The sequence below is a fragment of the Giraffa tippelskirchi genome, chromosome 12 (assembly GCF_054371585.1).
Source record: "Giraffa tippelskirchi isolate mGirTip1 chromosome 12, T2T-mGirTip1v1.2.pri, whole genome shotgun sequence".
Taxonomy (NCBI): Eukaryota; Metazoa; Chordata; class Mammalia; order Artiodactyla; family Giraffidae; genus Giraffa; species Giraffa tippelskirchi.
Window position 1 is genome coordinate 63555624 of NC_137286.1, and position 27375 is coordinate 63582998.

The 27375-nt window shown below is 36.3% G+C and overlaps 2 protein-coding genes across 16 annotated transcripts in view; one reads left to right on the top strand and one right to left on the bottom strand.

Annotated features, from left to right (window-relative positions):
• Window positions 1–17647, top strand: part of UBE3A (ubiquitin protein ligase E3A) — a 94656-nt gene extending 77009 nt beyond the window's left edge. For 14 of the 15 annotated variants that reach the window (XM_081552063.1, XM_081552059.1, XM_081552061.1 and 11 more), the window contains 7 exons: window positions 2195–2339; window positions 5040–5245; window positions 5846–6010; window positions 7453–7608; window positions 7704–7777; window positions 14581–14724; window positions 15739–17647. In XM_081552063.1, the coding sequence (XP_081408189.1) occupies window positions 2195–2339; window positions 5040–5245; window positions 5846–6010; window positions 7453–7608; window positions 7704–7777; window positions 14581–14724; window positions 15739–15859 (1011 nt within the window). In that variant the 3' untranslated portion in view covers window positions 15860–17647. The remainder of the gene's footprint in view (window positions 1–2194; window positions 2340–5039; window positions 5246–5845; window positions 6011–7452; window positions 7609–7703; window positions 7778–14580; window positions 14725–15738) is intronic. The other variant, XM_081552072.1, reaches the window with a different exon arrangement.
• Window positions 17648–17656: 9 nt separating this feature from the next.
• The window catches only part of LOC145528621 (uncharacterized), a 157145-nt gene continuing 147426 nt past the window's right edge, over window positions 17657–27375 (bottom strand). Inside the window, exons 10-11 of the mRNA XM_081547276.1 lie at window positions 19318–19455; window positions 17657–18063 (exon numbers count right to left, since the gene is read on the bottom strand). The gene's annotated coding sequence lies outside the window, so the exon portion shown is untranslated. The remainder of the gene's footprint in view (window positions 18064–19317; window positions 19456–27375) is intronic.

The window sequence follows — 27375 nt, forward strand, 5'->3', positions numbered from 1 at the left end:
TGTTATTAAGAGTGAAGTTTAATTTGCTTCACTTGTCTATATGAAGTGTCTTGAGTAGAGCTAAGACTGGAAAATAGGGCCCTCTGAATCCTTAGAAACTACACCAAATCCGTTAAAAAGTGTCAGTCACATTGATAGTCACAAATGCTAGTGAGGAAGAGACAGAGGACACATAATTAAATAACAGGTAATTATTATTTTCCATGTTGAAATACCATGTAATTGATAGAAGCCCATCTGTCTTTGTATTGTAAAGGTGTACATAAACATTGAAATACATTTCTATAACATAGGAGATGAGCAGTGGATTTCATGGCAATATGGAATATTTGCCTAGTGGGTAAACCACATTTGAGGTAAAATGATAATTCTAACTTAGTCCTTGGAATTCTTTATAGCCAGTGACTTGAAACAGGTTTCCAACTGGAGCTATTTTTTTCCCCTAAGTTATTTTCAAAATTTGAGACTATGGCTATAAAATCAAGTTGAGACTCTTTTGTTAAAGGAGCAAAATTGTTTAAAAAGTTAACAACATGATGCATTATCTTAAAAATATCACCCACTCTAGAAATCTTCCTCATGCATGTTTCCTAATAAGCCTTCACAGCTTTGCAGTGGGAATAGTACTGGCCTGTTGCTTTTCTTCTTTGCAGATGAGGAAACAGGTTTAACTGAGTTCTTTGTGAAAGTTTAAAGATTGAAACTTAACATTAAGTGACAGTTGGGACAAATATAGAGTATTTAACTTAATCTTTCCACAACAACACTGTCTCAAAAATAAATTATCTTAATGCAACTTGGCATAAAAATGATTTTGCAAGTGTTACAGACCATTGTTGTACAGAATAGACATTCCTTAAAGATGCTAAATTGACAGAATCAGAATCCTGCAGTTGAAGATTTCCAGGAGATCATTTTGGCCTTTGTTCAGATGTTTTTGATTACAACACCTAAGATACGTTTTACTCCTGTGCATATTTGCCTGTACATATAATTGAAACAGAAGTTTCACAGAACAGTAGATGCCAGTACTGTGTAATGCATTCTGATGGTTTCCACTTATTTGGTTTGCATTGAACGGATTGAGCTACCCACTAATGAATTGCAGTTGGCAGCTTGAAAAACATTGACCTAGGGCAACTGACCTGAATCTTGAACTTAAGAGATTTTATTTTTTATAGACACATTACAATGTCCAAAATAGTGATGTTATCTAAACTAATTACTTTAGGAGTGACTATAGTACACTTACTCTGATGATGTTTGCATTGCTCAAAACCATTTTAAAGATTCTCATTGTAATAGTTGCAAAAACCTGAATACCCTTAAATATATTCTATTTTGGCAAATTTAAAATTACTTTGGCAAATAAGATGGATGATCAGTCAGGCATGCTGTTAGTAAATTTCAGATACATAAGACAAATTGCAATGTAAATGTTTCACATTAGAATATGGTGTTGATTTTATGATTAATTTCATAACAACTGAGAGCAATCACTATTATTTGATAGATACAAAAGGCATTTGGTAAAGATTTATAGTTGAAGAAGTGTTGAAACTAGGATTTGATAACTGTTGGTAAAAAGTTAAGAGTAAGGATATCAGCAAATATCTGCCTCATTTGCTTTCAAAAAAGTGAATACAAAATGTTTCTAATCCATTAAAATGGTAATTTGTACTAAAGTATTATTAAGAGACCATAAGCTGCTTCCCTAAATGTATTTTTCTTGATTGAAATTATTTTATTTATGATTTAATAGACTTAATTCTTGAGTTTCTATTCTAATAAAGAATTACAAGTCAACAGTTTTGAAGTCAACGTCTATATGCCTGTGTTTCTCCTGAAATAATCTGAGGCATTTTTTGCTATCTTCACTTCTTTCCCCATGTCCTAATCTTACAACCCAGGTTTGTTATATATCAGGAAATCTAATTCTAATTTCATATCAAATCAGTAGTTAGAAAGTAGCCCTTTTAGAATTCTATGCCAGTTTCTTTTCTATCCTGTTTTTCCATTATCTGTGAGACTAAATCTTTGCTTTTACTGGCTTTTTACCAGTTTGCTTCCTGTTTCCATTTAAAATGTATCAAAAGGATTATCTTTTATTTGCTCCTACCCCTACACTTTATTTTTATTTGTTTCCATCCTAATACTGGCTTTCATCTTCTTTCCACTTTTTTCCACTCACTAGCTAGAGATGATCGCTATGGAAAATCCTGCAGACTTGAAGAAACAGTTGTATGTGGAATTTGAAGGAGAACAAGGAGTTGATGAGGGAGGTGTTTCCAAAGAATTTTTTCAGCTGGTTGTGGAGGAAATCTTCAATCCAGATATTGGTAAATATTTTAGTGATGTGATCATGGTGTCATATCTTTTTGAATTAAGAATTTATTTACCTAGGTTTACAAATACTTTCAGTTATAAAGAGCAACAGAAGATTTTGGTATGAATTAACTAGAATCACAGATAATGACTGAATTTGAGGGGTTTGGGGATTGATCCTGCATCACTCATTCATTCAAGTTCTTATTTAGATTACTTAGCAAAATATTTTAATATAAGAAATTATCTCTTAGGTAGAAGAAATTGAAGACATTTTAGAATGATACATTAGAACAGTTGAAGAAATGTTTTGCTCTTTTTCAGTCTAAAATACTCATCATCCATAGCATTTCTGAGACGAGTTTCGTAGAATAATGGTCTGAAGACTGTTGAGAATGTCTCACAAGTGTATTGTGCTCAAAATTTGGATGTACTGATTGATAGCAAATTAATTTGGTTTATTTCCTACAGCATTTCTTGGGCTTAATATTATAATATTTTCCCACACTTTTTGAGCTCCAGAACCCTTTTTCCATCCCACAACTAGTAGCTTTTGCTTTCCAGAAGAGTTTTCATTGAACACGATTTGGGAGAGATTGATCTATAATATGTCAGTCTGAAAGTGAAGAATTTGGGTTTCACTGATAGACAGAATAATAGAGTTGGCAAAGTAGAACAGGAAAAATACAACAGCTTCCTGGATAGTATACTTTTGGATAATTCTGATCTGATTTAATTTCTGCAGTATAAACCTTGGTTACTGGGGTTGCTTACTTTTAAAATCGAATGCATGACAATTAGAGGAAAAGAAGTCCTCTAAAGGTATCATCATAATTGTGAAGAATGTGGCATAGAATAATGCACATCATTTCCTGTTGATTCTCAGTGTGTACACTGAATTGACTTTTCTGTATTTGTTGTTAGTCTGCTTATAAATGGAAGTAGACATTTTGACTTCATGACATAAACATAGTTAAGGTAAGACTTAGTATTTTAGCTAATGTTTTTTAATAATCTGAAGACTATGTCATTTATATATAATTTGCTCAAAGTAAACTTAGATGTATAAATGTGTGCTATTTTTGAGACAGAAAAGAAAATGTATAAGCTTCATTAAAAATGTGGTATTTTTGAGATAGAAAGTTAATTTAAAAGCTTCATACCTTTGGTGAACTTTAGCTCTAGGTCTTTATGTATCTAAAAATGTTAAACATTAGCTATAAAGTATGTTTACATTATATGCAGAAATACTTTTAAGAAAAAACATGCATTAAACAATTCTGCTTCATAGTAAAGCAGTTAAAATGATGACAATAGGAATATCAAAAAGGAATATTTTGCAAGAGCCACCCTTTATGGAGCTTTTCTCGCAGGGACCTGAAGATAAATATACCACGAATGGAATCTCTTGGACTTGTAAGATTATTATCTTCAAGCACAAAGATGAGAGTAGTGACCTGTGTAATTTACATTCTCATTAATTTATAGTTTATAGCTTTTGAGTCCAAGGACATACATTTGTGATATTTCTTCAGATTTATTAATTATAATTATTTTTAACTGTTCTGATCCAGTTAATACCATATTTATAATTAAATGAAGTCTTTAGCACTTCACTGGATGTAATTTCGGCCTGTAAAAAAAAGTTGGATATAAACTGAGGTTCAAGTATGAATTACATAATTTATAAAATTTTATTTTGTGAACATTAAGTTGCATTAGAAAAATGTCTTAAATTCATGTTCTTAGGATCAGGGGGACCCTTTAAATTTCCCTTTATATTTAACTTCAACTAAATGTGAAAATGAAGAAACATTTTTAAAGCTTTTTAAAAAACTTAAAAACTGATTTCTTAAAAAAATGTTGATTTCTAAAGTTTATTCTATTGCAACTTCCCCCTGTTTCCTAGATCTAATTCTTAAAATATTTTCATTTAGTTTCACAGTAGCAACTGAAAAACATTTCATAGTACAATGAAATTGTTAATTCAATTAAAATATCATTTAACCTTTATCTTAGATATTTCTTTACAAGGAAGGAGATGGTAATGGCTATTTAGATTTCTATTTTTAAATGAGTGATATAAATAGTGAAGACCATGTGAAATTGAAAGAAGACGACAAATTAGTTTTGTTTTAGTTTTTAGCTCACAGTTAATGTGTGTATTAAATGGCTTTGGGTTTTGGACATAATCTTATGTTTATCAAGTTTGCCTGAGTTTAAATACTTGACATCTTTGTTAAAAAGGTGCTGGAAAAACTTCATGGAACCATTATGCAATTTGGAGAAAAAAAGATTTTTTCTTAATGAAGTTCAAAATTGTTTTTTAAAACAGTACATATAGATTAAATATGTTTTAATAAGTGAAACATTTTCAAAATATGATTCTTTTTTCTTTTCTATTTTTCAACCATTCAGTAGAGAAAATATGAATGCAAGTTAACTTCTCATTTATGTTAATAGAAGATTAGAGAACTTGAATTTAATGAGCAGTTTTCCTAACTTAGAAAATGCCAACAGCATGGCTTATTACTTTAAATATATGCTGCACAATTTGTAGCATTCACATGTATTTGAACTTTGTTATCTCAAGTCCTGATGTAACAGAAAAAAGCTCTAATGCAAATAAGTTTTATATTTTATATGTATAATTATTTGTTCATCTGTCTAATAAAATATGAAAGTAATGCATTTTAAAAACTCGTTTCTTACAGGTATGTTCACATATGATGAATCTACAAAGTTGTTTTGGTTTAATCCATCCTCTTTTGAAACTGAGGGTCAGTTCACTCTGATTGGCATAGTACTGGGTTTGGCTATTTACAATAACTGTATACTGGATGTACATTTTCCCATGGTTGTCTACAGGAAGCTAATGGGGAAAAAAGGAACTTTTCTTGACTTGGGAGACTCTCATCCTGTAAGTCTTGTCATTTTTTTATTCTTTTAGATTTTATTTAAAAGCAAATATAGAATTTAATTTATATAAAATTTTAAAGCTTTGGTTTGAAATATTTGTTAATATTTATACCTAGTAAGATAAACTTGTTTTATTATCTATCTGAAATGCCATAAACACTTAAAAACTTGAAGGAGCACTTGTTACAAGCAAGTCAGCTTTGCAAGGTTGATTCTGTAGAAAAGTGTTTCTAATTTTTTTTTTTTTTAATGGAACCATGAGATTGCTGGGTTAAGTCAGAGCTGCCCTTAGTCAGGGGCTTTGGTGGCTGCAGCCAGCCCCTCCTTACCCTTGAGATGCCTCTAAGTGTCTTGTTAGAGCACAATGTGAAACCCATAGCTAAGCAGCTGGTGTGGGGTTTCTCAGCAGAGAGGGAGACGTTACCACTGAGTGACAGTCTTTCTTTAGTGTCTGCATACAAACTACTAGAAGAGGGGTACTGTTTGTGCTTTAATTCTTACTGTTAGTTTGTTTTTTTAATCTTTTCCCAAGAAAAGTGACACAGATTGTTGTATTTTATAGTTCTGTGGTAGCCTTAATTTTTCCTTTTCTAATTGGTAGGTTCTATATCAGAGTTTAAAAGACTTACTGGAGTATGAAGGGAACGTGGAAGATGATATGATGATCACTTTCCAGATATCTCAGACAGATCTTTTTGGTAATCCAATGATGTATGATCTAAAGGAAAATGGTGATAAAATTCCAATTACCAATGAAAACAGAAAGGTAATAAATGTTTTTATGTCATCCTTGTCTTTGTCTCTTTAATAACAGAATTTTAAAGCATACATGTGTGTGTTTGTGCGTGCATTGCTTTAGTCGTGTCCCACTCTGTGCAGCCCCTTGGACTGTAACCCGCCAGGCTTCTCAGTCCATGGGATTCTCCAGGCAAGAACACTGGAGTGGGTTGCCATGCCCTCCTCCAGGGAAAGCACACATGCTTGTAGTTTTTAAAGAAGTTTCTAATGTTATCTGCACAAAGAAATCAAGTAACTAAGTTCTTATAAATGAAATAGCTGTAGTTTTTTAAGCCTTGACTAAAGGCTGGCATGAGAGCACATCGTTGGGCACTAAACCCCTCTTAAAGAAGGAGGCCCCGAGGGGGAGATAGTGCATGGCCCAGTGTGGCTGTGGTGTGAAGCAGGAAGAAGGCTGTCATGCATATTAAGCTATAGATGGGTAGGAAATAGGGAAGGTCCTTATAACCAAATGGTCACTAATTGCTTCTAATGTACACACAAATACACGTGCCTTAAATAAACATCTGAAAAGCACTAAAGAATAAATGTTTTAAAGAAATGAGTTTTGTGTTTTCTGTTGACTAGGAAGTATGCATGTGTAAACAGGGGAATAAGCCAAAATATAACCCAGGGGAATTATGATATATATAAAACCTTTAAACAGAATGCTTATATTAATGTAATTTTTGATAAAATATATTCATTAAGTTGGGATACAGAGTGTATCTACCATTTTTTATTTGATACAATAGCTTGCTCACCAAGTGAAACACCGATATTCTTGTTGAAACAGATAACAGTAGGCAGCTTTCCAAATATTCTGGAGTAGGAAACATGAAAGACTTGCTTGTGTGTTCATACCCAGTACATTGCACTCGATTAAAAATGCTAGCTTTTATAAATTGATGTATAAATGGTTTAAATGGTTTCAGTGTTTTTGCGTTTGCATAACCTAATTGAGAGAACTTTAAAATTGTATCAAGGCCCAGGTTTTATATTCAGTTTTGTTTAATATCAAAGTTGAAACTTACGTGTACGTGGCCTCTTTGGTGGCTCAGAATGTAAAGAATCTGCCTGCATTGCGGGAGACCTGGGTTCAGTCCCTGGGTCGGGAAGATCCCCTGGAGAAGGGAATGGTGACCCACTCCAGTATTCCTGCCTGGAGAATTCCATGGACAGAGGAGCCTGGCCAGGTACAGTCCATGAGATCACGAAGAGTTGAACATGACTGAGTGACTAATGCATTGTCTATCATAGAGAGCTGTAAAATTGTTAAAGGTATTTTCTTTTGTGTGTGTGAAGTTTGAATTTTTAAAAATATTCTTGATTGTGTTTTGTTTGGAAAAATAAAAACATTGTGCAGTCCAGTACTTGTATTTTGTTGTATTACGCATCATAAGACATTCTTGTGGTTAATGTTTTCTGCAGGAATTTGTCAATCTGTATTCTGACTACATTCTCAATAAATCGGTAGAAAAACAGTTCAAGGCTTTTCGGAGAGGTTTTCATATGGTGACCAATGAATCTCCTTTGAAGTACTTATTCAGACCAGAGGAAATTGAATTGCTTATATGTGGAAGCCGGGTAAGAAAGCAAGGGTTTCCAGAAATATCTTCTGTTGATCTATTGTTTGTAATGGTGTGGTGTAGATGTTAAGACGTGTTTTCTTGAATTTGCAGAATCTAGATTTCCAAGCACTAGAAGAAACTACAGAATATGACGGTGGCTATACCAGGGACTCTGTTGTGATTAGGTGAGGTTCTTAATTCTTAAAAGGAAGAATTAAAATTCACCAAAGGGGTGTAGGCTTTCTGCTTTAGACCTTTGCTTCCAGGTTTTATTTCCCAAATAAGCAAACTCACAAATTCTCAATGTATAAAATTAAAGTATATTTGTAATATAATCACCAGTTCCTCTTGTTAATCTTGTGATTTATTTCCTGAATAATGTTTTATGTAAGGGGCGTGTTTACTTCTGCATTGTGGGTGTAAAGTATCTAATATTCCTAGTAATTCTGGTTACACTGTGCTTAGTGCCAGTTAGTGATGATGAGGATAGAACTACCTCATCTGAATATTTCTCCTTTCTTTTGAACTGTGGGGAATGTTACTTACCTACCCCTATATGAGGCACCTTTTGTGCGAAATGGTATATTATTTGATTTAATCCTTATTACATAGCAAGGTACATACTAGAATTTTTATTTTATTTTGAAGACCTTGGCTCCAAATTCTCACAGGAAGGAGCGATTCCTAGTCTTAACTGTTCTCAAGGAGTTGCTCTTGCTGTGTACCGTCTGCTTCTCTTTGCCACTGTTCAGTCCTGAAAGACACAGGCTTCTTCCTCTCCTGCTGAGATGGGGTAAAAAGGGACAAAGCTGCCCTTTTGGCTGTCACTGGTAGAGTGAGGTGAGAAAGCGTTCCTGGAGGTTGTCTCTGAAGGTTATCGCTCTAAGACTCAAGTATAGGAAGTCTATAATGAATATCAGTTGTATTGAGAAATGAATATTTTATGTTCTATTTATTATTTATTCTTCATTTTGGTTTGTGTGAGGTTATTGATATTTCCTCTGTTTAGCATACCTTTGGTCATTCTTAGTGGCAGTGGTGAAGTTATTTACTTTTAGCAATTACTATTCTGCTATGTACTTGAAGTTCAAAGGTGACCCATAAAAGAGTTGAAACAGCATGGATAACAACAACAAAGGGTAGCCTCACTTGTGAGTCACGGTATTATCACAGGACTCTCTCTGTTAGTGATGTTATTGATCACAGACAGTTACGACTTTGTGGTGTCTTAATGTTTCTCTGAGAATAGTTGAAGGTATCTTGTGCTGCTCTTCATGGAGAAATTACTTTTTAAGTTAAGGTCTTAATTTTATTTCTTTTAGAATAACATACTTCCTACTTGATATATTAACATCATATGTGAATGTTTTTTAAATGTTTTTTATTGAATTATAATTGATTTGCAATATTGTATTAGTTTCAGGTATACAGCATATTGTTGTTTTGCAGATTATATTTCATTATATGTTATTTTAAGATTGGGTATAATTCCCTGTGCAGTACGGAAAATCCTTGTTGTTTATCTGGTTTATGTGTAGTTGGTTGTAGTTAATCCCATACTCCTAATTTGGCTCCCCTTGTCTATCCCTCCACCATTAATTATATAAGGTCTCTCCTTATGTCTTGTAATTTTCTTTGCTCTGAATATGATATGATGTAACCATTCCTGATTTGCTTTGCTTTGCTTTTTGTTTGTATGATGTATCTTTTTCTTTTTCTTTCAACCTATCGATGTTCTGAATTTGAAATGAGTTTCTTACAAATAGCTGAGTCCTGTTTTTCTAATCTACTCTGTCAGTCTTTGCCTTTAATTGTTGTATTTAGACCATTTGTATTCAGGGTAATTATTGATAGGTTAGGACTCAAGTCTGCTGTTTGTTTTCTGTTTCTTCCCTCTCCCTGGTTCCTCCTTGTGTTTTGCCTTCTGTGAGTTACTTAGTTACATTTTTAAGGATTTCTTCTTGATTTTCTTGCTCTGTTTTTGTGTGTGTTGCTTAGTATGGTGTTCTTCATGGTTGCTGTTGGTGTTGGTATCAACATTTCTTCCAGTGAGGTATGGAAACCTTGTTTCCATTTGAGTCTCTTACTTTCCCCTCATTTAAATACAGTTGTCTTGAGTATTAGTGATATTGTCATTTTTGTATCAGTGATCAAATCCGATTTATACAATTCATGAGAATTATAGTCTGTTGTATGTCCCTTCCTTTCTGCTGTTTCTGTTCCGTCTGCCTCAGAATCCATCTTTTATCACTTCCTTTAGTTAGTATTCAAAGGCAGATCTGCTAATGACTAATTCTTTTAGTTTTCCTTTGTCAGAGGGTGATTTCTACTTATTTTTGAACAGTTTTGTTATACTGTTTGAAGTTTCTTAACTTCTTAAATCTGTGTGCTTCTGTCTTTTTTCAAACTTGGAGTGTTCTTAGCCATTATTTCTTGAAATGCTTATTCAGTCCCTCTCTCTGTCCCTCCTTCACGTGCCTCTAATGAAACCGGTGCTCGGCCCTTTGTGCCTGTTCGTGTGTGCCTAAGGGGTCTCAGTGTTTCCAGTCTGTTTTCTCTTTGCTCAGGTTTTGATCCTCGGTCATCTTGACTCTACTATTGAATCCGTCTAGTGTTTTTCTCTTAGTGTGTTTTTCAGTTCTGTAGTTTGCATTTGGCTCTTTTTTTAATTGTACTTAAATATTTTGCTAAGACTTAGTTTTTGATGTTTCAGTTTTGAAACACTCGAACTTAAATTGCTTGTAGAATAATTTTTATGATGACCTCATTAAAATCCTTGTCAGTTCCAGTATGTTATTCATCCCAGTGTTTGACATTGGTTGATTTTCTTTCTTTCATGTGATTTTCATAGTTCTTGGCTTGACGAGTGATTTTGGATTGTATGCTGGATATTTTGGCTATTTTATTAGGAGACCCTAGGTCCTATTTACATCTTTTACTTTAGTAGTAAAAAATGTATGGGTCAGTACTGTCATGTTGTGTAGACACAGTAGTTATTTCCAGCTCTTTGCTGTTAGAAGTCACAGTGGATTATTTCACTAACAGATTATTCCATATGTATCATCAAACATCATCAAATTGGGAATTGCTGCTAAAAGTGGGATTGTTGAACTAAATGGTAGATATGTATGTAATTTTACTAAATACTGCCAAATTCTCCACAGAAATTGTGACATTTTGCACTCCCACCAGTAATATACATGCATCTCATTTCCTACAATTTTCCCAAACCAGTGTGTTGTTCAATTCAGCTGTTTGCCTGTTAGTTGAGAAATGGCACTGTGACATAGAAAATGTCACAATTTCTATCGGGAATTTGGCAATATTTATCAGAATATTTAACTCGGGCCATTTTTTTGTCAGCTGCTTTCATCCCTTTACAGCCAGAAGCTCATTTCAAGGGATACTTGTGTCTCCCAGGGTGCCTCCTACACCTTTCAGGCATCATGTCTCCGTGAGATTGCCATTTTTGCTCCAAGATGCTGTCCTGTTGCCACTGCTCTTATCTGCCCTTTTGGGGTGACCCTGAGCCCATGTGTTCTGCATACCCCACTTTTCCACATAGCTCTTCCTGGACTCGGCTAGAGTGAGCTCAGGTGTATATAAACAGCTTTAATGTAGAACATAACAATAGGAAGAGAAGAATTTTGCTCAGTATTTTCATTACAAAAACTGATAGTAACCCTAATGTTTTAAGTTCTAATTTTTTAGAAAGAACCAAAGGAACAGCTGAATTTGTCTCGACAACCACTGCTGGTCTGCTACTTCTTTAGGATCTGCCTCCTCTATTCAAGGGCACCTGTTGGTCTGCCTCTTCAGATGTGGCTGATTCATTTAGGCTTTAGAACACTCCTGAGGAGTGAGGAGGTTTTTCTGCCCTGACAGAGGGCTGTGGGTTACTGCATACTTGCTTTTCCTTGCCAGCCACCCAAAAAGGAATAACCTAAACTGTGGTATGGTTTGTTTCCTCCCTAACGGAGAGATGTGCTTGTATGTTCCGTGTTCAGTTTCCTGTTTTTTGTTTTTTTTTTAAAGTTGTTTTCTCTAGGTGGGTGGGAGGTTTTTAAGAACTGAAGGGTGGGGAGGATATTAGAATGTCAGGGAAGAGAAATGGCAAGACTTTGGAGAGAGCCAAGAATTCTATTAAAGCTGCTAATCTATGTTAGAAATAATGGCATTGCACCAACAGAAATACCAGCATTTTGGTAAGAGAAATTGTATACTGGAATACTAGGGTATCAAAAACTAGAATTGTAACTGTGTGTAGGAAGTGTGACATTTTCTGTCAAGATTCTGGAAAGCACTTTCAAATAAATATTAAAATGCATTCCTCAGGAAACTGCTAGAGTTCATCAGTGAATTTGGTAAAGTTGCAGTATACAAAATTAATATACAAAAATCTTTTGCATTTTTATATATAAACAATGAAAGACAAGAAAGACAAATTAATGAAATAATCACTTTTACTGTTGCATCAGAATAATATGCCTAGTACTAAACCTATCTAAGGAGACAAAGACCTATACTCTAAAAACTGTAAGATCCTGATGAAAGAAATTGAAGATGACACAAACATGTAGGAATACTACATTCTTAGACTGAAAGATTCAGTATTGTCAAAATAACTGTACTGCCCAAGGTAATGTACAGATTCGATGCAGTCCTACCTATCAGATTACTAGTGGCATTTTTCACAGGACTAGAACAAAAATTTTTAACTTCGTATGGAAACACAGAGACCCTGAATAGCCAAAGCAGTCCTGAGAAACAAAACAGCAGCTGAAGGAATCAGGCTTCCTGATCTCAGACTATACTCCAAAGCTTTAGTAATCAAAACAGTTGGTATTGGGACAGAAACAGAAATACAGATCAATGAAATAGGATAGAAATCCCAGAGATAGATGCTTGCGGTCGGTTAATCTGTGTCAAAGGAGGCAGGAGTGTAGTGCAGAAAAGACAGCCTCTTCAATAACTGGTACTGGGAGGATTGGACAGCTACATGTAAAAGAATGAAGTTAGAATATTCTCTAACTATACACAAAAATAAACTCAAAATGGATTAAAGACTTAAGATATGTACTGTAAAAATCTTAGAGGAAAACATAAGCAGAACACTCTTTGACATAACTTTCAGCAGTATCTTTTTGAGATAATGAAAATAAAACCAAAAAGAAGCAAATGAGACCTAATTAAACCTAAAAAGCTTTCCTCAGCAAAGGAAACCATAAGCAAAACAAAAAGACAACCCACATAATGGGAGATAATATTTGCAAATAGAAAAGACTAATAAAGGATTAATCTCCAAAATATCCAAACAGCTCATGCAGCTCAATATCAAAAAAGCAAACAGTCTAATCAGAAAATGGACAGAACCTGAATAGGCATTTCTCCAAAAAAGACATACAGATGGACAAAAATCACATGACAAATGGTCAGCATCACTGATTATTAGAGAAGTACAAATCGGAGCTACAGTGAGTTATCACATCACACAGATGAGAATGGCAATCATCAAAAAATCTACAAAAGATAAATGCTAGGAGAGTATGTGGAGAAAAAGGAACCCTCCTACACTATTAATAGGAATGTAAACCGTTACAGCCCCTTTGGAGGACAGTATGGAGGTTCCTTAAAAAACCAAAAGTAGAGCTACCATATGATCCAGCAATCACACTCCTGGGCATATACCTAGAGATAACCATAATTCAAAAGGATGTGTGCACCACAATGTTCTTTGCAGCACTATTTACAATAGCCAAGAAATAGAAGCAACCTATATGTCCATTGAGAGAAGAAATGGATAAAGAAGATATGATACATACATATATACATATATATATATATATACACACACACACACAAAAGAATATTACTCAGCCATTAAAAGGATGAAATAATGTCATTTGCAGCAACATGGATGGACCTGGAGATGATTACACTAAGTGAAGTAAATCAGAGAAAGATACATCATATATCATTTATATATGCAATCTAAAAAAGAAAATGATACAAATGAACTTATTTACAAAACAGAAACATACCAACTGAAACTTAATGGTTACCAAAGGAGAAAGGTGGGGAAGGGATAATTCAGGAATTTGGGATTAACATACACACACTATGTATTAAAGAGAGAATCAACAGGGACCTACCATATGACACAGGGGATTCCATTCAGTATTTCATAGTATCATGAGAAAAGAATCTGAGAAAGGATGGATATATGCATATGCACACCTGAAACTGTATATGTTAAATTTATGGATACTGTATTACTGAAAGTATAGATTTCAATTGCTCTTTTTCAAGATTGCTCTTAATGAACTTCCATTTTGTTTTTAGAGTAAGTTTAACAAGCATCATTATAATGTGACTTCTATCACATAGGTTTTAGGAATGCCAGGGATTAAATTATTCTCAGTATAATTGCATATGATACATGCATCAGATTAACCCCCAACTCCCCTTCCACAGCACACATGCTATTGATAAAAGTATTCTAGTTTATATAAAAATTGTGTACTTTTGTATTAGTATTTTTAGGTATGAGAGTTTTTGTGTTTTCTTTTGTTCCTACTCTGTATCTAATCTTCTCCCCTTGAAGTTATGTAAGGCATGAGTAGACAAAGGGACATAGCTGGCATCTTCAGTTCACAGGATTTTGGTTTTGCCTTTTGTCTTTTGTTACTGACTATATATTTACAGTTGATGTAATTGTTTCCTTTTGTTGGACACTTAAGTTTGCCAGTTTTTACTGTTGCAGATAATGTAGCGATGAACAAAAGTTTTTATATTTTTGAAAATAGTTTTCTTAAATATGCATGAGTGGAAATCCTAAGTCCTAGATCACCACAAAAGAACCTTCAGGCTCTTGATATTGACCACCAAGTTATCTCCTATTATGGTTTTAATGCAAATCACAAACTTACATTAGTGCTAGCAATAATGAATGCCAAACTAAAATCAATATTTTATCTTTTCTCATTAGGGAGTTCTGGGAAATTGTACATTCATTTACAGATGAGCAGAAAAGACTCTTCTTGCAGTTTACAACAGGCACAGACAGGGCACCTGTGGGCGGACTAGGAAAACTGAAGATGATAATAGCCAAGAACGGCCCAGACACAGAGAGGTAACTGTTAAATCGTGACTACACTGAAACCTTGGCTTCCATATTATTACACGTGCGTGATCTCTCCAGAAGCTTCTGAGCACATTTGCAGGTTTTTAATAGAAATTTCCAAATTGCATAAAATGTTAGTTTAGCAAGTACTTTGCTGTTAATGTTCAGGAAAATTTTTAAACACTGGGCAGGTTAAAAATTATAGAGTTCACTTGATGTGAAATTTTACAAATTGGTATAATTCTTAAAGTTTTTGGTTGAGAATTTTTTAATTGAAAGCCACATCATGTCATCTATTTAGAATAGTCACGTTGAAGTTCGCAAGGTTGCTCAGCCCTAGATTGTGCTGGAACCACCAGTTTCAGTGGCCTCACACTAACCGTGTTTCCTCTATGGTGCAAGTTAACATTGGGTGTGTAGTGGCCGTATATGAGCAGTGGTATATTTAATAATGTAAATGTATAGAAACATTTCTTCTAGTTTTCTACATTATTTGATATTATTTAGTATTATCTATATTATTTTATATTAATGTAAATTTATTATCAAATCAATTACATAGTCATATGGGAATATTTCGAATAAGCATTAAAGAGCCCAGACTGAAATTTTAGAACTGAGATTTGAATATTTTCTCCACTTAATGTTACTGCTCAGTGATTTCAACTCTACAGTGCAGAAACTGACAGTCTGTAGGTTTATTGTGAGAAAGTTTAGTTAAATGAGCTGTCAGGATTAAGAATCTATTAAAACAGTATCTGGTATATGGTAATAATTTTGTGGATGCAATATGTTATCATCAACCATCATCATTATTAGCACTGAGCAATTTATGAGGTAAAGACAAACTGCTGTTTGGTAGCTGTATGGCAAAATCATAAAGTTTATCTTTATGACTTGCATTAATGTGTAGTTTGCTTTGCAAACCATCTCAACGTATGTACCATCTAAAGTAGGATCATTTAGTACTGAGCATATTTCCCATGACTTATTTTCCTGTTTTTCCCCTTTCTCTCTATATAGGTTACCTACATCTCATACTTGCTTTAATGTCCTTTTACTTCCGGAATATTCAAGCAAAGAAAAACTTAAAGAGAGATTGTTGAAGGCCATCACTTATGCCAAAGGATTTGGCATGCTGTAAAAAAAACAAAAAATGGGAAGAAAAAGAAAAAAGAAAAAGAAATTTAAAATTTTAATAAATATAACAAGAGGGATAAAATTGGTGGTGATAGCGTCCCAGTACGAAAAGGCTGTTAAATAGTGAACCACAGTAGTCACCTATGTCTGTGCCTCCCTTCTTTATTGGGGATATATGGGCTGGAACAGCAGATTTCAGCTACTTATATGAACAAATCCTTTATTATTATTATTTTTTTTTTTTGCGTGAAAGTGTTACTTATTCTTTCACTTGTATGTACAGAGAGGTTTTTCTGAATATTTATTTTAAGGGTTAAATCACTTTTGCTTGTGTTTATTACTGCTTGAGGTTGAGCCTTTTTGCATATTTAAAAATATATACCAACAAACTACCCTCCCAAGAAAAATATTGCCACCATTTGTAGACCATGTAACCTTCAAGTATGTGCTATTTTTTTTGTCCCTGTATCTAACTCAAATCAGGAGCTGTATTTTTTTTAAACAATTTGCTTTTGAAACTTGAAGTCTTGAAAACAGTGTGATGCAATTGCTGCTGTTCTAGTCCCCAAAGAGTTTTCTGTGCAAAAATCTTAAAATCAATAAAGATGGAAGGGAGAACTTGGAATGTTTAACTGCAGCCCTCAGAACTTTACTTTAGTAACAGCACAACAAATTAAAAACAACTCATGCCACAGTATGTTGTCTTCATGTGTCTTGCAATGAACTGTTTCAGTAGCTAATCCTCCTTAGTATATGGAAGGACAGGAATTTGTTGTTGTTTTAAGTTTATTGGGGAAAAGTGCATTTGGCCAAAAGAAATGATAGTCAAACCCTTTGCAAGAAAGATAAGTTTGTTGTTTATTATAAGCGTAAAGCATGTGAAAGTGCACTTAAATTTTTTATTACTTGCTTATTAACCACATTTTAAATAGACAATCCAAAGTCTTCCCTTTTTGTCCCCATCATCTTATCCAATCAGCCATGTTATCAAGGCACATGATCAGTGTTGGAACATAGTGGAAAGAATGGCTATTGTGCCTTGTTTTACCTAATCATACAGTAAGCAGAGACCTGGAAATGAATGGAACTGTTACTCTTAAGTCCTATTTACATTGTCTGTCCCCAAAGATTAAAGTTTATTTCAAAAAGTGTTAAATACTACTTTCATGTACTGTGGAAAAGTACAGGTAGATTTAAATTACTAGACATTCAGAAGTAAGTAGTTTCCCCTTTCTAGTCTTCTGTGTCTGTGATGTTTATTTCTTTTATTGCAATATAAAATAAAAGGATTATGTATTTTTAACTGAGGAGAGACATATTGATATATCCTTTTACTACAAGTTACAGCTAATGTGCTGAGCTTGTACCTTGATTGTTTTAACTGACCATGACAGATGAGTTTGATTTGTTTGAAATTGGCAGGAAAAATACAGCTTTCAATCATCGGAAGGGGAAAGAGGATGTCTTTCAGAATTATTTTAGTTCTTTTAATAATTGAGACTTAACTGTTATGTACCATAATGCTAAATAAAACAGTGACATTTTTCACCATAATTTAGTGGAAAAAGAAAACATTGCTTTCCATATTGTGATAAGGTAACATGGGGTTTTTCTGGGCCAGCCTTGAGAACACTGTTAAAAGTATGTACACTACCTGGATTCAAGGGACCCTCATGCTACTACAGTCACCTTAAAAGGCCTCTCATTCCTGTGCTTCTTGTGTATAATGAAAGTGAGAATATGAGAAATCAAATACTCTGGGGGCTTTTTGTATAATAAATTCGTGAAGAAATTTGTGTTCTTCAGTTCTCAAGTTTTATTATCACTACAGTATTGAAGTTAATCCAATTGTAATCACATCTGTGTGAAGTTTTTGAATGGTCATTGAGTACAGATCATCAGGTATAGAATTCATATCAAATAGACTTTTAACAAACAGTTGAAAATAAACCTACCCTTGAAAATATTTTAAGAGAAAAGTTCATTGGTTGTCCAGACTAATTGCTCTCACTTGTTCAGTATCTGTTTGTCCTGGGCATATTACCACTTCTTTTCTCATTGCCTCCTTTCCACTACTATCTACAAAAATTCCACTGAACAATATCTTAAGCAAGAGGGAACAAATAGAAATTTTGACTATAGTGGTTACTCCCTCTATCCCAGATGTCGTGTTGTAAAGTACTCTTTCTCCCAGATCACCAGGAAGCTCTGGAGGAAATAAAAAACCAAAAACGAATTGGTTTTCCAGATCAAATACACACTTTCTCCTACATATCATCGTTATAGAATATCTCAAACATACAATAAAGACACGGCTTGTGACCAGACTTTTTCTGGAGCTTGTTAGCTTCAGCAAATGAATTGTATTTCTTACCCTATACAGTTTTACTGGGCTCTGCTTAGTTGTGTGATAAAATCCAACGACAATTTCTGTAGCTTTACTTTGGGATACATACCAACTAAGGAGGGAGATACATGAAATCAAACTTCAAACAAAACTTGCTGATAGTATTCATTTCCCTATCGGTAGACATCCATCTTACTGGAAAGGACGGATGATTGTAACCTGGCATGATCACTCACTGTTCCCGTAAGAACAGGACTGTGCTGGGATTTCAGGCCCTTTCAAGGGGCTTTCTCAAGAATTTCATGCAGACTCAGAGGAAGGGTGGTCTTCCTAAAGCTACTCCATCTGTAGTCATGATCCCCTTAACCTGTTTACCTCAAGTATCTTTTTTGGCCTTCCACCAGCCTCTAAGGACCATCTCTTATATTCCTGCCCCTTCCCTGATCCCACAGAGGATTCAAAACGCAACTTCTACTTCTCTTTTGTTCTTTTACCCACAGTGTTAGTGTATGGAGAATCTTCTGGGGAGTCTAGAGAGTGTTAAAAGTGCAGAGTCTTAGTCTTTTCCTTTACTGTTCATAGCTAATAGTTGGCATTTGTTAACCAATGCAGGACGATTTTGGTGCAGATGTGCCCCTGTGAGAAATGCTGCTTAAAACTTTTGCTGTGCCACTAAAATAGCTCTCCTGAAAGATTCTTAAAGCCTCTTCTTGAGAAACTGTTGCCAGTGAGAACTCTCTAACCTTGGCAGCACCCTGCACTTGGTTCAGCTGCTACCCTGTTCCTTTTTCAGTAGGGTGGATACTACTGTAATTCTTAAATTCTGGCCTGTACTTGCCCAGTTCTGTCTGGTAGACCTCAACCACTCAAAAAGCTTATTCTCCAAATCGGTGTCTTCTGCTCAGGCTCTATCCCCAGAATATCTTTCTGGTATCTTAGAATCAATACACTTCAAAATGAAGCTTTTGTCTCTATGTATCATTGTTTGTTCCTTAAAAACATCCCTTTTGACCCAGTGTTCAGAATCCCTCACCCTTCAATTGTCACAGCTTGTATCAATTATTTTCCCCTCTCCTTCATCATACTTCCTTTCGGCCTCTGATCCCCTAACTCACCTTGGTTAGTATTCTCCAACCTTTCTCATTCTGCTAGAACAGTTTTGTTAATGTAAATATCCTTTGCTTCAAAACTTGTTCCCCTTTGAGGAAATCTGCAAGCCTGGCATCCGCAGCCCTCCATAGGCTCAGCTCCACCTGCTTTTGCAATTCTACCATCAGTTACAGGCATGTTTCCCTGCATCCCCACCCGCATCATCATGCTGTGCTTAAATCATTTCATATTTCTCAAGTAACCTTAAAGGCCAAAACTTAAAAAAGCCCCTCCAACTCTTTGCGACCCCATGGACTGTAGCCTAACAGACTCCTCTGTCCATGGGATTTTCCAGGCAAGAATAATGGAGTGGGTTGCCATTTCCTTCTCCAGGGGATCTTCCTGACCCGGGGACTGTACCCGGGTCTCCCCGGGTATTGTAGGCAGACGGTTTACCATCGGAGCCACCAGGGAAACCCAAAAAGCCCCTCACCCATGAAGAGTTCATCAACCTCCAGAACATCTCTAACCTAGCGGCAGCTCCCATGGTAGTACATGCGCTGTGGTGCACATTGAACAGTGAGACGTCACTGGGATTTTTTATTTTCCCCATAACCATTACGTGGCATGTGGGCAGGTTCATGGGGAAGATTGTTTATCTTTGTTCCTGTCCTATATAGTAGTTGCCTAATAACTTTGTTGAAAGGACGAGCGCTATTTTTTCCAGTGCCTTGTCAGTCACCACCTGAATGATTGAAAATGGCGGCTTGCCATTCAATGAAGCATCTCTGTTTTCACCAAAGATAGCCTCTGTCTCCTGTCTCCTCCTTATCCTACCCCCAAAAGGTTTTATTTTAAAATATTTGAATATTCAGTGGCTAAAGAACTTGTTCGTGGAGGAAGTGAGTAACTGGTTCTGTCATTTCAGCCTGTGAAAAGAAAATAACTAAAATGGAAAGATGAAACGGACCAAGTCCTTGGAAGCAAGATTTCCGTGTGACCTCCTCAGTCCTACTTTTCGGGATGTGCTCTGGCAACCTGTAGCCTCTGCACGGTCAGCCTCTGGCCACACTCCTCTCCCACTGGAGATGGGAGCAGGTGTCTTACATCATCCTGCTGTTGCCAAACCCTCACATGTCAAGGAGCTATCCTTGCTGAATGCTCTGTTTTCTGTACTAAATGAAGCACTCACCATGATGAATGCCTGTTTTGCCAGACCCTTGTAATTACTGCTACAAATCAACCCATAAGTTGGGATTCTTAGATTCAGCTGAACAGGACCACAGCAACAGGAATAATTATCCTGGCTATCTTTCAGTCTCCAGCAAACCACAGAAAATGCGATGGGCATGTGTCAGTGAACAGTGCACGGTGACTCAGGGTTGGTGCCTTCCAAGTTGGATGACTGTCTCAGTTCTCTCTGGCCCTGCCCTTCCTTTGGCTTGGATTAGCATAGCCAAGCCTGTGTATGTCACTGATGGTTATCAAGACTCAGTGAAGTTGAGACACAGGTGCTACCTGTTGCAAGACAGAAGAAGGAATTCATTGAGAGGTTGAGGATGTTTGTAATGATTTCTTTTGCAGGATTTGACCCCTTATCTACCTCAAAATGGAGGAGGGATGCTTTCTTTTTTTTTTTTTAGGATAATTCATATAACAAAATTCACTCCTTTAAAGTGTACAATTAGTGGCTTTTAGGATAGTCACAAAATTGTGTGTCACATTATATAATTCCAGAGCATCTTCACCACTGCAAAAAAAGAAAAACGCCTGTATCCATTAGAAGTGATTATCTTTCCCCACCTTCTAAGACCTAACCACTAAACTCCTTACTTGTCTGTAGATTTCCCTATTTTGGACAGTCTATATAGACAGAGTCATACACAAGGTGCATCTGTGTTGTAGCATGTATCAGTACTTCATTTTATGAGTAATATTTCAGTGTATCAATATACCATATTTTTATTCATTCATTTGATAGGTGGTTGTGTTGTTTTCACTTTCTATTATAAATACTACTACCATGAACACTGTGTACAAATTTTTATGTGGACATAAGCTTTCATTTCTTTTGGTAATGTACATAGTGATTCCTGGGTCATATGCCCAGTCCTTTCAAGGAACTGCCAACTGTTTTCTGAAGTGATTGCACTGATAATGCATTTTTGCAAGCATCTTGTGAATTCTGATTTCTCCACATCCTGGCCAACATTTTGAGTCTAGCCTTCCTATTGGTAGTGAAGTGGTATCTCATGGTTTTGATTTGTATTTTCCTAATGACTAATGATGTTGAATATCTTTTCATGTGCTTTTCGCCATTTGGTCATCTTTAGAGACATTTATTCAGAAACTTCCCCTATTTTTTGATTCAGTTATTTGTCTTTACTATTCAATTCCTTATTCTGATACAAACCCCTTACCAGATAAGTTATTTGCAAATATTTTATTCCATTCTTTGGGTAGTATTTTCACTTTATTGATGGTGTCCTTTGAAATACAGCTTTTGAATTAGGGATGTTGAGTCTTCCAACTTTGTTCTTTTTCAAGGTCATTTTGGCTGTTGAGGGTCCCTTGCAGTTCTATGTGAATATTAGAATCAGCTTATCAGTTTATTCAAAATAGGCATCTAGAATTTTGACAGGCATTGTGTTTGAATCTATAAATAAATTTGGAGAATATCACTAATTTGACAATATAGAGTTTTCCAGCTCATGAACGTGGATGTCTTTGGATTTATTTAGGTCTTTAATTTTTTTATTGTTATTTTTTAGATTTCAGTGTACAAGTCTTGATTTCTTTGGTTAAATATTTTCCCAAGTATTTTATTCTTTTTTGATGCTATTATAATTGTTTTCTCAATTTCATTTTTGGGTCATTCATTGATAGCATATAGAAATGCAATGAAAAGTTTATATTGATCTTATGTGGCTTTTCCTAACTAAATGTGTTTTACTTTTGATTCTTTTGTATTTTCTATATACAAGATCACACATCTGCAAATAGAAAGTTTTACTTCTTCCCTTTCACTCTGGATTCTTTTTATTTTTCTTTTCTAAGTGCCCTGGCTAGCACCTCTAGCACAATATTGAATATAAGTGGCAAGAACAGACATCTTTTTCTTAGTACTGATTTATAAGGAAGGCATTTAATTTTTCACCATTGAGTGTCATGCTAACAGTAAGTTCTTCATAGATGCTTCAGGTTGAGGAAATTTTCCTTCTATTCCTAGTTTGAGTGTTTTTATCAGGAAAGGATATTGGATTTTGTCAGATGCTTCTGCTTCTATCGGGGCTTCCCTGGTAGCTCAGTTGGTAAAGAATCCGTCTGCAATGCAGGAGGCCTCAGTTTAATTCCTGGGTTGGGAAGATCCCCTGGAGAAGGGATAGGCTACCCACTCCAGTATTCTTGGGCTTCCCTGGTGACTCAGCTGGTAAAGAATCCACCTGCAATGTAGGATCTTAATCTGCTTCTATTAAGATGGTTGTGAGTTTTTGTCCTTTATTCTACTAGTAGGGCTATATTGATGGATTTTGGTATGTTGTACCAACCCTCCATTCCTGGGGTTGTTCTGCAGGTTCATGGTACACAAACCTTTTAATATGCTCCTGAGTTTGGTTTGCTAGAATTCTGTTTAGAATATTGCTGAATAAAGGGCACATCTACCAGTGATGAGGCTGAGGTGTATATTTCCCGTAGGCCACATGTGGTCGCTGTAAGAGACAGGTCATAGGCCATCTGACCCTGCACAAGTGGGCTTCCTGCTCTGGAGCCAGACACCCAATATCTGAATACCCTCAGACAGAAGCTGTGAGAAGAGGAGAAACTGGAAGTGACCAGCCAAGCCAGAGGTTCTCATTTGGGGTTCCCTGAAGAGTTTCCTTTGTGAAAGAAAGCCATTACCTTCCACCTCTCTCTGAAGGCTCAGTATCTTATGACAGTTGCACCGACTGGATAAGGCAGGATATTTTTCTCTAATTTCCTCTCTCCTAAAGGGGCCAGAAACAGCCTTTGAGTGAGAAGGAAGGTAATGTGATGAACAGCCTATCTTCAGGCCTCCCACCCAGAAGCAGCTCTGAGCAAGAGTTGCATTTTCAGTTAGGAGAGTGGCCTTTTTGATGTTTCACTAATACCCAGAAAATAGATGCTTTGCTTATTACCTGAAAGTGACCAGAAAAACTACATACCTGAGGTTTCATTCCTGGAAAAACAAACCCAGAGCCAGAGCAGACCAGCAAAAAGAAAAAGTTGTGTTCAGCGGCACCATCACCACTACTCGCTGCCTTCCTGTCACACATGTGCCTTATTATTTAGTAAATCTCATTACTGAATAATTTAGTAGACTGATAGGAAGAACTTAGGTATTCTTTGGATGGCGCTAAGGAAAGTTCTCCAAGGGAGATCTCAAACCTGCTTCTAGTCCTATTCTAACTGAAGTGTGAAAATTTTCTGTTTACTAACATTTGCCAGGTAAATACAATTCAATACAAATTGAATGCTAGTTCAATAGCAATTAAAAATTGAATGCTAAGCAGTCCTGAGTATTCATTGGAAGGACTGATGTTGAAGCTGAAACTCCAATACTTTGGCCACGTCATGCGAAGAGCTGACTCATTTGAAAAGACCCTGATGCTGGGAAAGATTGAAGGCAGGAGGAGAAGGGGACAACAGAGGATGAGATGGTTGGATGGCATCACCTACTGGATGGACGTGAGTTTGGGTAAACTCCGGTTGTTGGTGATGGACAGGGAGGCTTGGCATGCTGTAGTCCATGGGGTCGCAAAGAGTTGGACACGACTGAGCGACTGAACTAGACTGAACTGAACATACCAATTGAATGCTAATCATGTTGCAGGTTTGCTGGAGGTTTCAGGTTGGTTTCACAGCCACTTTGTTCAATCAAGGAGTCTTTTTATGGCGAGACTGAATCTAGTGGACCAGGTATACATAGAAACCACTAAGGGTTATAGAAGTACATAAAAATATAATTTGGACAGAGAATTCAGATCCAAAAATTGTCTAAGTAGGAGGTGAAGGATTAGCTGATAGGCAGACAAGAAGGTGTTTAGTATGCCTGAGTGTCGGATTCAAATGGATCAAGATTGGATTGGAATGGAAGGCAGCTCAGATCATGAAAGGCCTTATAGACCATACCAAAGACTTTGAACTTTGTTTTGCAGATATTAAAATACAAAGATAATTCATTTTACATTTTTTGTATCTTATTTTATAACATTGAATTGGAGGAACGTAAGTGTCATGCAATCTTTGTACTTAGGAGATTTTGCTAAGTCGTTCAGTCATGTCCGACTTGTGACCCCATGGACTGTAGCCCTCCAGGCTCCTCTGTCCTTGGGATTCTCCAGGCAAGAATACTGGAGTGGGTTGCTATGCCCTTCTCCAGAGGATCTTCCCAACCCAGGGATCGAACCCAGGTCTCCAGCATTGCAGGCGGATTCTTTACCATCTGAGCCACCAGGGAAACCCAGTTAGGAGATTATTGCCATAATTATAGTTTTATCCTCAGGTATATAAGCCTGAGGATAGAAGGGAGGGGACATTCTTAGACATGTTTGGGACTGGGACTGGGTGACTGATTCGATATTTCAGGGAGAGAGAGGAGTCAAAAATAACCCACATTTCTGATTTGCGTGACTGGGTTGGTCGTGGTGGTGTGGAATCTACAGAGAAGAGAAGCAGGTTTTGGAAGGAACATTAATACTGTTAGGTCATGTTTCAGTTGAAGTGTCTGAGAAATATACAGGTGGAATTGTACAGAGGCAGTTAAAAAAATACAAATTTAAAGAAAAGCCTACTAAGAATATTAAAATGTATGGTTTTCAGCATAGATATACCCTTAGGTAGTCACCAGGGAAAGGTACTAAAGGGAGGAAGAAAGAACATGGACAGAGTCCCTGGAAAGTGTTAGCATTTCAGAGTTAAACAAAGGAAAATGAAAAGCAGTTCACTTATTTGCTCATTTTTATCTGTGCTTCACTAGAAACCAAGCCTGATGAGGGCAGGAACTTTGTCTTGCTCATGGCTGTGCCCCTAGCACCTAGAGCAGAATGTAAACAAAGTTTATTAAGCTGCACAACAAACCAGGGTGTCTCAGAAACTCCTTCCCATCCTCTTCCCTACTGTCCTCTGCACCTTGCTGACATCCTCCCCCACCGTAATTCTTACCATAGTTTTTAAGGGCCCACATTGTGTATGTGTTTATTTACTGTCATCTCAAGAAGATATATCAGCTGAGTGAAAATATTTCAAAACTGTTGAGATGTGATAATATATTAACTTGCAAATCAATGCCTAGCACTGCTGGGTTTGGCCCTGTTACCAGTGAATCAAGAAGTTCACAGTAAGTGAGATCAGATCTGTTTCCTGAGGCAACTGAGAAGGCAGCCTTGCCCTGGAAATAATCACCAAGGGCAGGAAATAACCTCCAATGCTTCAAGCTGAGACTGAGCAGGAGAATCCTGGCTCATCATAACTACAAGTGTATTCTTGGGCCTGTCAAATGGAAGTTAGCCCATTACCTAAAAATGCATTTCAGAATTGTCCCTGTGTGCTTGCATCTGTACCCAAACCCAAAGAAAATACCATTTGCCTTAAATATGTATTGTTAATAGGACTGAAGTATTTTTCAAATTTAAACTGTAGTCTCCAAAATAGTCATACTTCCAAAATGCTTTTCAGAGGGTATTATTTTGCTTACTTCATTATTGCCTAACTCATTCCTTAAATTCCATTCCATGAGAGTAGAAATGTATCTGTTTTCCTCACCCTGGTGTTCAGAACATATTTTTCAAATGAGTGTATGAATGAAACTATGCTTATAAAACCAAAGAGCCTGATTTATCAATTGGACTTCCAGATCTCCACAGAAGCTACCAGTAAAAGTAGTGTAAGAGCTGTTCCTGCATGTGAAGAGCTTTTCTGGCATTCAGATACTCCTCACACCTTCCCACTGTTCAGGAACAGTACCACCTTATACTGCTCTTATGAATGGAACTAGCTTTGGAAAACAATTGAGGGAAACCAGTTTGCCATGTATCCCTAAGAAGGTGGTGAGTAAACAATCACGTTTTCCTAAGTACCTTTAGTTTTAAGAGAGCCTCTCTCTCCACTATAGGTCCTCATCCCCGCCCCCACTCTAAAATTACACTTATAATCTCATAATTCATAGAAAGGTGGCTTTTTGTTTCTCATCACAACCACCTATGTGCTTTCAGTACTTCTATGCCAGTAACCCATAGAGGAAGTTAGTAAAATTCATATTGAATCCACATGAAGTGGATGCAATCATTTGGGACAGTGCAGATCACTGCAGTGATCCCTCTGACTGAAGATCTGATTTCAGGTGACATTAAGCCTGCAATTATTTAGCCACATGCTTTACAACATGAATTCCACTTAGTTTGCTGTCACAATGGGACTTAAATACTTATGAAATACAGAGAAAAAATATTTTAAAAATATTTACCATTATTCATTTAAATGTAAAAGTGCCACGTCTCTATACATTTGCCTCATGACCATCTAATTGATAATGAAGACTTTAACTTCCTTATATTACCTCAGAAAAAATTTGAAATGTTAACCACCCACGGGGCTGACCACTGGAAGGACAAAAGACTGAAGATGTTTTATTTTGCTCAAGGGCAGCCACCCAACATCTGCTTTTGTGACAAGTTAAAATAATTGTATTGTAGGAGGTATAGGGGTAAAAATGACCTAAAAATCATCTTCTCCAACCCTCATTTTATAGATGAGGAGACTTAGGTCTCAAGCTGTGAAGCGTTTTGCCCAAGATTACTCTGATCGTTGCGTTCGTATGAACTCATGAAGCTAGAAAACAGAACCTCTGCCTCCCACTTGGTGTTCTTACCACCCCATCAGTCCTCTTTCTTGTTTCAACGTTTTTTGCTTCACTAAATGTAGGGAGGCTCCCAGTAGGGGCTGCCTGCTGGGGAACGGGACGCCGAGGGGGAGAGAGAGAGATCTCTCCTAGTTTCAAGTCGACTAGTTTACACTGGTTTGATTTTATTGAAAAAGGTCAAAAGTTAGACCAAGGTTCCTCCTCC